This window comes from Coregonus clupeaformis, chromosome 39, assembly GCF_020615455.1.
Source record: "Coregonus clupeaformis isolate EN_2021a chromosome 39, ASM2061545v1, whole genome shotgun sequence".
NCBI lineage: Eukaryota > Metazoa > Chordata > Actinopteri > Salmoniformes > Salmonidae > Coregonus > Coregonus clupeaformis.
The window spans coordinates 17088944-17102172 of NC_059230.1; the positions used below are offsets into that span (position 1 = coordinate 17088944).

General features: G+C 44.7%; 1 protein-coding gene and 2 non-coding genes across 4 annotated transcripts; all 3 read right to left on the reverse strand.

Moving 5' to 3' along the window:
• Window positions 1–1986: 1986 nt before the first annotated feature.
• Window positions 1987–13179, reverse strand: LOC121554506 (HAUS augmin-like complex subunit 6). 2 transcript variants are annotated; one of them, XM_041868111.2, is made up of 16 exons: window positions 12742–13179; window positions 12439–12534; window positions 12264–12342; window positions 12028–12160; window positions 11394–11538; window positions 10885–10947; window positions 10682–10739; window positions 10394–10567; window positions 9902–10101; window positions 9550–9679; window positions 4496–4598; window positions 4314–4392; window positions 3879–3972; window positions 3408–3506; window positions 2943–3075; window positions 1987–2837 (listed from the first exon to the last, which is right to left on the reverse strand). In XM_041868111.2, exons 1-16 carry the CDS (start codon window positions 12867–12869, stop codon window positions 2089–2091), a joined length of 2463 nt encoding a protein of 820 aa, XP_041724045.2. In that variant the 5' UTR covers window positions 12870–13179; the 3' UTR covers window positions 1987–2088. The 2 variants fall into 2 exon arrangements, with proteins under 2 accessions (XP_041724045.2, XP_041724044.2); XM_041868110.2 differs by having other exon boundaries at window positions 3879–4017.
• On the reverse strand, window positions 3196–3326 carry LOC121554797. Its single transcript, XR_005997807.1, has one exon. It is a non-coding gene; the product is annotated as a small Cajal body-specific RNA 8 (non-coding RNA).
• On the reverse strand, window positions 4104–4234 carry LOC121554798. Its single transcript, XR_005997808.1, has one exon. It is a non-coding gene; the product is annotated as a small Cajal body-specific RNA 8 (non-coding RNA).
• Window positions 13180–13229: the final 50 nt, after the last annotated feature.

Below are 13229 nucleotides of genomic sequence, written 5' to 3' on the forward strand. Positions count from 1 at the left end.
AAGCTTTTTGTGCGTATGAAACATTTCTGGGATCTTTTATTCCAGCTCATGAAAACACTTAGCATGTTGCGTTTATATTTTTGTTCAGTATATATGATTGCTATAGTATTTTACAGGTTAATAGAAGTGCTACTGTATTTATTGAAATATTTTATCTACAAGCCACCAACAGTTTGGGTGTCTTCTATAGCCTAGGACTACTGCATTTATAAGCAATACTTTTTTTAAAATCAAGTAGACATTTCATCAATTGAAAAGTCCAATGACCATCAGAAAATTGTATATTTTACATCTAACAAGAAAAATAAAAATAAGTACTGAATTTGAATGATTACAGCCCGAATAACTTCATGCAAGTGTAAACAAGGCCTTTACAAGCCCAGGAAATGCACACATAAAAAAATTATGATTAAACAGATTGACCATTTATTAACAATATTTTACAATTCATGTCAGTTTCGTAGGAAAATAGACCATGTTAGATTGGAACACAAGAATGGCACACATATGTACAAATATTTTAATTGCATGTGCAGTGTGCACTGAAGTTGGTTAGACTTAAATTGTGAAAAAGTGAGAAATTAGAAGATGGTTCAGGTCGTCTATATATATATATATACACACACACACACGTTCAAAAGTTTGGGGTCACTTAGAAATGTCATTTTTCCCACAAAAAGAAAATCTACTTTTTTGCCCATTAAAATAACATCAAATTGATCAGAAATACAGTGTAGACATTGTTAATGTTGAAAATGGCTATTGTAGCTGGAAACGGCTGATTTTTTATGGAATATCTACATAGGCGTCCAGAGGCTTATTATGAGCAACCATCAGTCCTGTGTTCCAATGGCACGTTGTGTTTGCTAATCCAAGTTTATCATTTTAAAAGGCTAATTGATCATTAGAAAACCCTTTTGCAATTATGTTGCACAGCTGAAAACTGTTGTGCTGATTAAAGAAGCAATAAAACTGGCCTTCTTGAGACTAATTGAGTATCAGCAATTGTGGGTTCGATTACAGGCTCAAAATGGCTAGAAACAAATAACTTTCTTCTGAAACTCGTCAGTCTATTCTTGTTCTGAGAAATGAAGGCTATTCAATGCGAGAAATTGCCAAGAAACTGAAGATCTCGTACAACGTTATGTACTACTCCCTTCACAGAACAGCGCAAACTGTCTCTAACCAGAATAGAAAGAGGAGTGGGAGGCCCCGGTGCACAACTGAGCAAGAGGACAAATACATTAGTGTCTAGTTTGAGAAACAGGCGCCTCACAGGTCCTCAACTGGCAGCTTCATGAAATAGTACCCACAAAACACCAGTCTCAACGTCAACGGTGAAGAGGCGACTCCGGGATGCTGACAACCTAGGCAGAGTTCCAAAGAAAAAGCCATATCTCAGACTGCCCATCTTAATCTTTTCTTTTATTGGCCAGTCTGAGATATGGCTAATGTATTTGTCCTCTTGCTCAGTTGTGCACCAGGGCCTCCCACTCCTCTTTCTATTCTGGTTAGAGCCAGTTTGCGCTGTTCTGTGAAGGGAGTAGTACACAGCGTTGTACGAGATCTTCAGTTTCTTGACAATTTCTCACATAGAATAGCCTTCATTTCTCAGAACAAGAATAGACTGACGAATTTCAGAAAAATGTCATTTTGAGCCTGTAATCGAACTCACAATTGCTGATGCTCCAGATACTCAACTAGTCTCAAGAAGGCCAGTTTTATTGCTTCTTTAATCAGCACAAGTTTTCAGCTGTGCTAACATAATTGCAAAAGGGTTTTCTAATGATCAATTAGCCTTTTAAAATGATAAACTTGGATTAGCAAACACAACGTGCCATTGGAACACAGGACTGATGGTTGCTGATAATGGGCCTCTGTACGCCTATGTATATATTCCATTAAAAATCTGCAGTTTCCAGCTACAATAGCCATTTACAACATTAACAATGTCTACACTGTATTTCTGATCAATTTGATGTTATTGTAATAGACAAAACATTTGCTTTTCTTTCAAAAACAAGGACATTTCAAAGTGACCCCAAACTTTTGAACAGTAGTTGTAGTTATATAAATCTTCTGGAGGCACTACAGGTCATCTATGGGGGAGAATGTTAACAGTTGCGAGAGGCTAAACTGCTCTTTTCTTGGTGGTGAAGGGCTCTCTAGACTGTCCAGATCCAGAGAAAATACCTTGTCCGTTACTTCAACTGTGGCTGCAGTCTCCAGTGACGTTGCCATCAGCCAGTCTCTGGAATCCAGGCTCCTCTCGTCATGCTGTGGGGGAAAGGGCTCTTGCACCCCCTGGTGTCGGTCCATGAAGGAGGCCTCTCTAAAGGCTTGCTGGATCTTGTCCAGACGCCTGTGTGCGACCAGTAGGGCTGGCTCAGTCTCTGTGGGAAGGAGCAGCTCTTCCTCCTCTGCGTTGGATGTGTCCCTGGAGTCACTGGAGCTCAGGAAGCTGCTGTCATTGGCAGGCAGCTCAGGGAGAGTCTCCTGATCTATACTGAACTGCTCTGGGAATGCCTCTTGGTCAATGCTGAACTGGACTACGTCGCTACTGCTCAGGCTATGGAGAGCCTCCATGTTGGAGGAGTCCCAGGGCAGGGTGGACATGAGCGATGCCTGCTGGGGAGCTGCAATACTGTAAACGTTGGTGGCAGTATCCAGGCTCTTGCTCAGGGAGTGCACGTCAGGGCTGAGGGAGGTCTCCTGTACCTCGCAGAGGGGCGTGAGGTGCCGGAGGATGCAGTCACCGTCAAACTTACCAGACAGACGGGCCTTCTGAGCCTCTCCTTCCTCCACCGCCCTTCGCCAGGAACTCTTCACATCCAGAACTGATGAAAATAAAAAAAAACATTACTCCTCTGCCCAACAAAAAGCAAAACTGGTGAAAGAGCATTCTGCCTTTCAAAGTACATCAAATAAAGTCCAATACGCACTCAAACTCTCTGGGGTCCGTGGAATCTGCTTCCTGGTGGAGAAAGGGTCTGTGCCAAGAGTGCTGAGTAAGTCTCCTAGCGCAAGTCCTCGTAAACTTCTGTTGCCAGGGCTGGTGGTCACAGCCTCTGCAAACTAACACACACTTACTAAGGCAATTGAAAATATGCTCCAGGCATGCCTGGCATGTTAAGCAGCATGGTATATAGACTACCTTCTTCTGTGACTCAAATCAGTCATGTCTATGCAGATAATTGTTGTCTGCTCCGTATCTGTCCGTTGCGATTTCACTCAACTCGCCCCGGTCATCAGAGAGCAGGTATGCTATAGGGAGGGCTAGTGACAGACAGAGCACAGCTCAGGACTGCCCAGGTATCTGCCTCCCAATAACTACCAAAATAATGACTAGAAGGGTCAGCCCCCATTGTGCATTTTGCTTCGAGTGAGGAAATGTATGGAAAGTGTACCTGATTTGCCAAGTTGTCAAACTCAGAGTCCAGGATCTGAGCCTTTTTCTTCACTGCAGACACCTTTGGGGATGCACAAGGCGTCTTCCTTACACTGGCCTATAAGGAAAGATTTGGTCACAGGTGATTAAACATGAATTGGGGACATTTTGGTGTGCAGGAGTGACAAAGGCCAAAAGCCTTTAAAACCAAAAAGCAGTATTAAAATATTGAACCAGCTAAAACAAAACAAAAAAAGCCTTCCTACTGAGTTTGAACGACAGGAGGTTGGTGGCATCTTAATTGTGGAGAATGGGCGCATGGTAATAACGGGAGCGGAATCATATCAAATACGTCAAACACATGGTTTCCAGGTGTTTGATGCCATTCCATTTGCTTCGTTCCGGCCATTATTATGAGCCATTCTCCCCTCAGCAGCCTCCACGGGTCTGAACTGAACAAGGAATAGGATGCTTGGTGCACATCACCTACCGGCAGGGGGCTTGGTGAGGGAGCTTTGACAGGGACAGCCAGAGGAGTTTCACAAAGTACACGGAGGGGAGTCATCAGTGGGGAAGAGACCACACTAGGAAGAAGAGATGCAACCCTCTCAACAGCTGGAGGGCAAAGGCTGTTCAAAAAGAGACATCTTATAAAGACCTCTGTGGATAAAATGAGGTTGATGGAGCTAAAAAAAAAAGTTGATAATTGGATAATTGTTGTCTGCTCCGTATCTGTCCGTTGCGATTTCACTCAACTCGCCCCGGTCATCAGAGAACAGGTATGCTATAGGGAGGACTAGTGACAGACAGAGCACAGCTCAGGACTGCCCAGGTATCTGCCTCCCATCAAAAACACAATACAGAGGAATCAGACTAATAGTTGCCTATTAGCAACGTAAACAAGGCATGCTGAGTATTCATATACCGTTTGAGGGCAGAATCCATTTTGGTAACCGTCTCCATTGGAATGGAGTCAGTCTCCGCAAGCTTCTCCTCAGAAAATTCTAAGTAAAGAAGAACAAAAAACACAAGGTAACAATTGTTCAAATATGCAGTTAAACAATAAAGCAACTTGGAAGAGGAAATATTTTGTTTCCCTATACTCACTGGGCAGCTTCGCCGGATACTGGGAGAAAACGCTGGATTTAAAGCTGGCTTCTGTGGCCGGCTCAAAGGACAGAGGAGCCATGGGGCACAGAAAATCAAGGGCCTGAAGGGAGAGAGAGGGAGATTACTGAGGGGGCGCGGTTCTGTTGCATCGCGCAGTGTGTGTGTGACGTTTGGTGTGGCGTTCTTTTATGCTTTTAACATACAGCACCAGTCAAAAGTTTGGACATACCTACACATTCAAGGGTTTTTCTTTATTTTTACTATTTTCTACATTGTAGAATAATACTGAAGACATCCAAACTATGAAATAACATGCATGGAATCAAAAAAGTTTTAAACAAATCAAAATATTTTATATTTGAGATTCTTCAAAATAGACACCCTTTGCCTTGATGACAGCTTTGCACACTCTTGGCATTCTCTCAACCAGCTTCACCTGGAATGCTTTTCCAACTGTCTTGGAGGAGTTCCCACATATGCTGAGCACTTGTTGGCTGCTTTTCCTTCACTCTGCGGTCCGACTCATCCCAAACCATCTCAATTGGGTTGAGGTCGGGGGATTGTGGAGGCCAAGTCATCTGATGCAGCACTCCATCACTCTCCTTCTTGGTCAAATAGCCCTTACACAGCCTGGAGGTGTGTTGGGTCATTGTCCTGTTGAAAAACAAATGATAGTCCCACTAAGCCCAAACCAGATGGGATGGCGTATCGCTGCAGAATGCTGTGGTAGCCATGCTGGTTAAGTGTGCCTTGAATTCTAAATAAATCACAGACCGTGTCACCAGCAAAGCACCCCCACACCATAACACCTTCATGCTTTACGTTGGGAACTACACATGCGGAGATAATCCGTTCACCCACACCGCATCTCACAAAGACACGGCGGTTGGAACCAAAAATCTCAAATTTGGACTCCAGACCAAAGGACACATTTCCACCGGTTTAATGTCCATTGCGCTCATGTTTCTTGGCCCAAGCAGATCTCTTCTTACTGGTGTCCTTTAGTAGTGGTTTCTTTGCAGCAATTCAACCATGAAGGCCTGATTCAAGCAGTCTCCTCTGAACAGTTGATGTTGAAATGTGTCTGTGACTAACTCTGTGGAGCATTTATTTGGGCTGCAATTTCTGAGACTGGTAACTCTAATGAACTTATCCTCTGCAGCAGAGGTAACTCTGGGTCTTCCATTCCTGAGGCGGTCCTCATGAGAGCCAGTTTCATCATAGCGCTTGATGGTTTTTGCGACTGCACTTGAAGAAACTTTCAAAGTGTCTTAAAGTAATGGACAGTCGTTTCTCTTTGCTTATTTGTACAATGTAAAAAATAGTAAAAATAAAGAAAAATCCTTGAATTAGTAGGTGTGTCCAAACTTTTGACTGGTAGTGTAAATGTTTTTAATTTGTACACTGTTTGTAAACCATCTGTCAACGATGGCTTTACAGAGGTGGGGTGTTGGACTGATCTTGTTGATCGTGTACAGACCCGCTACAAACAGACTACATTATGAAAATGCTGCTGGCAGCGGAATCCAATATAGCAGAGAGTTCCTACTACAATGCAACTCAAACACGAATGCGATGGATATTCCAATGGCCCATCTAATCCCCGATTGTCTGCGAGTAGATTACAAACCCTATTTGCAAACGTGGAAAACGCAGGGGAATCAGACAGACTTCAAGAATTAAAGAACAAACTTCCCTTACCCACCACCTTGCTGATCAATGCCCAGTCACTGAGGGGGAAAGTGGATGAGCTGTCAGCGAATCTGCGCTTCCAACACGAATACCTGGAGGCCTGTTTGCTGGCGTTTACTAAGACTTGGCTGGATGACAGAGTCCCGGACAGGGAAGTGGAGCTGGCCGGCTTCACACTGGTCAGAGCAGACCGTGATCTGACCGTCACAGAGAAACATCACGGCAGGGACGTCTGCCTGCTTGTCAGGGAGCAGTGGTGTAAATCGATCCTGGTAAGAGAGAGACTCTGTACCCCTGACATTTAACTGCTTTCTGTGTCACTGCGACCCTTCTATCTGCCCCGTGAGTTCCCCCAATTGTTTGTTACCATTGTGTACATTCAACCAAAAGCTAATATCGCAAAGGCATCATAAATTATTTATAATCTGTCACAGAAACTGGAATCCATCTCCCCGACGCACCCACATTTATTTTAGGGGATTTTAACAACTGTACTTTGCACAAGGTCCTGCGCACGTACCACCAGTATGTGAAATGTCACACTAGGAAAAACACGACTCTTGATTTGTGCTATAGGACAATACCAAATGCTTTCTCTGCCACCACCAGACCTCCCCCGGGGACATCCGACCACAATGTTGTCTACCTCCGGCCAACCTACTGTCGGCTCCTGGAGAGGGAGAAACCTACAGTTAAAACTGTCCAGATCTGGAACGACAACAGTATCACTTGTCTCCAAGGGTGTTTTGACTGGACTATGTGGGAGGTATATGAGGACAGAAGCTCTGATCTTAAGGAACTCACAGATGTTGTTTCAGACTATGTCAACTTCTGTGTTGAGTCAGTTGTGCCTACTAAAACCTGTACAATCTTCCCTAACAAAATCCCTACTTAATAGGAAGAAGGCAGTTTATGCTGAGGGTAAAAGACAGGCTTTAAGAGATGTACAGCATGAGATCAAAAGACAGATACTGGTGGACAAGGAGGCATAAAGCAATGGGTGGAGAGGACCCTCTCCTCAGCAAACTCAAGGGTGGCCTGGCAAGGGATTAAATCCATGGCTAGTGCCCTCCCACACAGGCAGGGGAAAAACCAATGCTGACCTTGGGAGACATGAGGACCAGAACATGGCTAATGAACTGAATGTTTTCTTCTCAAGATTTGAATCGGATGACTTTGTGTCAGAGGTAAAACAAATGGAAGCATCATTACAAATGTTTGAGAGGGTTGCTTTTAAAACAGGTTGATGTTTTGAAGTTGTTCAGGGGATGTAACACACACAAAAGCCCAGACAAAATAAGTGGACATGTGTTAAAGCACTGTGATGAACAATTGGCTGGTGTTTTTAGACATTTTCCCATCCTTGCTCGACCAGCAACACGTGCCAGTATTGTGGAAAAACTCAATAATTATACCCATTCCTAAAGCATCTAATCCCTCTGTGCTGAATGACTACCGCCCTGTTGCCTTGACATCCTTAGTAATGAAATGCTTTGAGAAAATTGTGAAAGGTCATCCTCAGCGCCACCCAGAAGCTCCTCGACCCGTTTCAGTTTCTATCAGCCCAGCAGAGGAGTTGATGAAGCCATTCTCCTCAAAATGGTCTATAGACATCTACAACTTTTTGTATTGTTTGTTGGTTTGGCAATGCCACTGTCAACCAGAGAAATATGCTGAGAAGGATTATCACCACAGCAAGTAAGGTACTTGGAGTCAAACAGACAGGCCTGGATGAGATCTTTAAGGTCAGAGCCCGCCGCAAAGCTCACAAAATCATTTTAGACCCAAGCCACCCCCCGTACCCGGACTTTGAACTACTCCCCTCTGGATGCAGGTATAGGGCACCCCTCGGCAGGAAAAACACAACTAGACAATCATTTGTGCAAGGTGTGACATCCCTCCTAAATAGCTCAGGCTATTGTTCCCATCGACCCAGTAAGGCCAGCAGGCTATTGTTCCTATCGACCCAGTAAGGCCAGCAGGCTATTGTTCCCATCGACCCAGTAAGGCCAGCAGGCTATTGTTCCTATCGACCCAGTAAGGCCAGCAGGCTATTGTTCCTATCGACCCAGTAAGGCCAGCAGGCTATTGTTCCTATCGACCCAGTAAGGCCAGCAGGCTATTGTTCCTATCGACCCAGTAAGGCCAGCAGGCTAATGTTCCCATCGACCCAGTAAGGCCAGCAGGCTAATGTTCCCATCGACCCAGTAAGGCCAGCAGGATAATGTTCCCATCGACCCAGTAAGGCCAGCAGGCTATTGTTCCTATCGACCCAGTAAGGCCAGCAGGCTAATGTTCCGTCGACCCAGTAAGGCCAGCAGGCTATTGTTCCCATCGACCCAGTAAGGCCAGCAGGCTATTGTTCCCATCGACCCAGTAAGGCCAGCAGGCTATTGTTCCTATCGACCCAGTAAGGCCAGCAGGCTATTGTTCCTATCGACCCAGTAAGGCCAGCAGGCTATTGTTCCTATCGACCCAGTAAGGCCAGCAGGCTATTGTTCCTATCGACCCAGTAAGGCCAGCAGGCTAATGTTCCCATCGACCCAGTAAGGCCAGCAGGCTAATGTTCCCATCGACCCAGTAAGGCCAGCAGGCTAATGTTCCTATCGACCCAGTAAGGCCAGCAGGCTATTGTTCCTATCGACCCAGTAAGGCCAGCAGGCTATTGTTCCTATCGACCCAGTAAGGCCAGCAGGCTAATGTTCCTATCGACCCAGTAAGGCCAGCAGGCTAATGTTCCCATCGACCCAGTAAGGCCAGCAGGCTAATGTTCCTATCGACCCAGTAAGGCCAGCAGGCTAATGTTCCCATCGACCCAGTAAGGCCAGCAGGCTAATGTTCCCATCGACCCAGTAAGGCCAGCAGGCTAATGTTCCTATCGACCCAGTAAGGCCAGCAGGCTAATGTTCCTATCGACCCAGTAAGGCCAGCAGGCTAGTCTCTTTTTATTGGTATGTAACTGTTATGAATGTTGTATTGTATTTAAATGCCACTTTAAATGTGTACATGACACTGCAACAACATTTCCCCATGGGGACAATAAAGTCAGTAAAGTTAAAGATTACAGCTGTCGTAGTTGAATAGCACTGGCCTAGGGGGTAGGGGCTACTGGTTATATCTGGACAGAGCGTCCATTTAATACATCCAGGTCACAAACCGGCGGCAGGTAGCTTAGTGGTTAAGAGCGTTGTGCCAGTAACCGAAAGGTCGCAGGTGCTAATCCCCGAGCCGACTAGGTGAAAAATCTGTCGACGTGCCCTTGAGCAAGGCACTTAACCCTAATTGCTCCTGTAAATCGCTCTGGATAAGAGCGTCTGCTAAATGACCAATTATTATTATAAACCCTAAGAGGTACTTACAGGATCCTCGTTGAGAAACGAGGTCAGCGGCGTGCATTTCAGACAGTCTGCCCACTTCTGGTCCCACTCCATCTCCAACTTCCTGATGACGCTCTTTACCTCTGGAATTTCCTCCTTTGAAATCCTCTTCCTGGAATAAGAGCGAGACAGTGGGATGAAAGGAGCAACAAAGTTTAAAATAGCTTTATTACTACAGTTCAAGATGAGATTTAAATGGCTGCTGCCATGTCTTGTTTTCAAATAAATTAATGACATGCTGCTACGCAATTCAAACAGATATACATACAAACTGGGTAGCAGGGGAAGACTATTTCCAACAAGCAGGCTTGCGATAGCACAGTTTGTAACCCACCTCATGAGTCGGAGGTCATCCAGGGCGCGGGCCATCTGCAGGTTTCTCTCCTGCAGGAGCAGGGGGTGGAGCTGAGCAATGGGGGTGTGTCCTGCTATCTTGGCCCTCTCCTCCCCCAGGAGGCCTAGGGCCTGGTGGAGCAGCTCCAGCATGCTGAGGAGGTTCAGCTGGCCTGCCTCGTACACACTGCCCACACCCGACTGACACACACACACACACACAGCTTAGTGATAAACACAGACTACAGCAGTACCCCCTTCAAGTTCCACTTATTTTATGAATTTCCAGCACTAGCATACCAGATTCAATTGGTCAACTAATCACTATTACTTAGTTTAATCAGTTGCGCTAGTTCTAGAACATATCAAACGTGGAACATCTGGGAGTACTCGAGGAGAGATTTGGGAAACATTTCACTGAAATATGGACTGGGTTCCAAATGCACCGTCACCCACTAACCTAAAAAGGCAATGCTATAATTGTGCTTCTCACCAGGTGGGATAACTGCTCTATCCGCTCCAGCAGAACCCGGGGGATTTTGAGGGCCAGGCCCGTCCCGTCCAGGGTGTACTGGACCACATCTCCCCTGATGACACACTCCACCACGCGCCGCTCCTCCTCCAGGGTGGACAGCACTCTGTCCATGGATGACCACAGGGAGCGCACCTGGGGTTTGTTCAGATGTGAAAGGGTCAGAACATTGCAGATAGAAATGTAATGAATGTCAGTTTCTAGTGATGTTTTACAAAGTAGACATCAGTTATGAAATTAAGGAAAAACCTTTTGAATCTTCTCAGCTTGAGGAGTTTCCTCCTTGTCAGCTTCTTTCTTGCGACACCTGTGCGGGGGAAATAAGAATTTAACCAGCTGCCATTGTTTATTGGTACTTTGAGCATAATGTTTTATGCCGAAAGTGAACTGAAAACAGATCAACTACAACCCAAACAATTATTTAAAAGGATAGATGGAATACTCATACATACTTGAGCAAATCATCATACTTTGCATCTTCAGCCCTCAAATCCCGCAAAGACTTCACTTGAGATCTACAAGAGAAGGACACTGATGTAGAATGGCAAAACCAGGCACATTAGAAAATAACCAACAGGGCTGTGTTTACACAGGCAACCCAATTCTCATCTTTTCACCTGATTGGTCAAAGTATAAATTAGTGAAAATAATTAGAATTAGCTGCTTGTGTAAACGCAGCCCAGTTGACTGACAAAAGCAAGACATTCAGAGCATACAAACTCTTAACCACTGTGACCACCTTGTTTTATAATGAGGCTTGATTGCCTGCTCATCATTTGCACCTGTGCTAATTAGTCAGACTCACATGATACCTAGCCAATGAAAGGACAGATTTTTTTTTATCCAACTGAAATTGTCAACAAAAATGGGACACTTTTCTAGGCATTGTAAATATAAGGAAAATAACTGTATCTGAAACATATCCAATGCTTGTGGTTTGTGCAGTTGCCATGTGACTTACTGGGCCTGCCTCTGGTACTCCTGCAGCATCCGGTCCTGCTCCACAGCTCCCCTCAGGAATCTGGTTTTGACCAGCTGAAACCGCTTCAGCGCCATTTGCACAGAAGAGGCAGGGGCTGCCGCCGCCTCTGGGACCCACGTGCCATCTAATAACACACATTGTAAAACAACTAGACAGACTCTTGCAATTCACAGGCAGAAGAAAATCAATGGAGTACGCCTTTAAGTCCAAACATTAGTTATACACAGGCCTTCCCAAAGATGATCTATTATATTGACAAGATAGTAGAGTGACTGCTCTAACAATGGAAATACATGTCCCTAAAGATGGAAGGCAGGCGAGATCAGGTGGGAGCATTCTAGCCAATGAGAGGGCAGATATGCGTGTGAACAACAGGCACAACTCCGATAGTATTTTTTTCCAAAGTTGCTGAAATACCACATGCATCCTTATCAGTGCATTCGTAGAAACCTCATCATTACAAAACTTATATTTGATAAAATAAGCCTCACGTAGCAAATTCGACACTCATTGACCTCCATACAAAAATTATTTATTATTTACTTATTTTCGTGGACATATTTTGGGCGGAGTCAACCTTCTCACGTCGCCTCTTCCTCTCTGGCCTTCCTACCTGTAGAAAATGTCTTCATCTCCTGCAACTCAATATAATTGGCTAGATGGAGCATCAGGTTGACGAACTTGGGACCACCAGGCGAGAGGAACAGTGACGCCACCACTTTGGGAACTGTGCTGCCCTGCTCATCCTGAAAGCACAGATCATGTTCAAATGCTTTAGACCTGTTTAACAGCCATGCTACAACAAGTATGTCAAATCCTGTACACCTGAAAGACATGCCAAATCCTTACCATTAGATCTCGCAGCCAAGCACAGGTCACCTTACGGAATTCAGCATCTGCTTTATGGTCCAACACTGGCCAGCAATGCCTACATACAAGACCCAGCATATTAATGTACATAATTGCAGAAAATTACAAAAGTGTGAAGAAAAACAACAAGCCGGGAATGGGACCGTCACCATACCTGTATGCATCGTGGGAGCGTGTGGGGTTGAGTTTCTCTAACAGGAAATGGGTAACTATGTAGAAAGCATCCTTGTTTGGTTTGTCAAACATATTGCTGTTGGTGAGAGAAAGAAACTGGTGTCAAAACAGGCTTTTGACTGACCTGAGAGAATAGTCCGTCTGTCTCTGCCTATTAGTTTATTTTAATTGTCATGCCATCGCCAGTTTGTCTCACTGGATTGAAACAGGGTTACACGACTGATGTTGATACTGTTAACTTTAACTGTTAACGTTAGCTGTTACCACAACAATCAACACTTACGGTCCAAGAATGATGTGTTTGACATTGGCTTTGCTGGCCCCTGATGATGCTGCGACTTCAGGTTGAAATCCAAGACCCAAAAGAGACCACCACAGATATTTGCCATTCGTTCTCTGAATGTTCGACATTCTTCCAGCGAGCTGCAAACTTCTAGATCGCAAAACTAGCTGCTAGTTAGCAGAACACTGATAACGTTACAGATACGAGGTAAGCTAACGCGTTGGCTAGCTAGCTAACGTTAGCTAGCTGGGCAGAAAGCGAACATAGCTAGATAGTTAGTAACTATCCTTACCGTCGTCGAAATTCAACAAATGATACAAATATAGTTAACGACATAAAAAATAATAATCATGAACACAATAAATATGTAGTTCTCTTCATTACTCAGGACAACTTTTAAGAACGTCTTCCCCAAACCGCCAAATATTTCAACAAGTAGAATAATTAGATCAGCCGGATGTTAGTGTGCATACTTCCTGTGTCGCGCA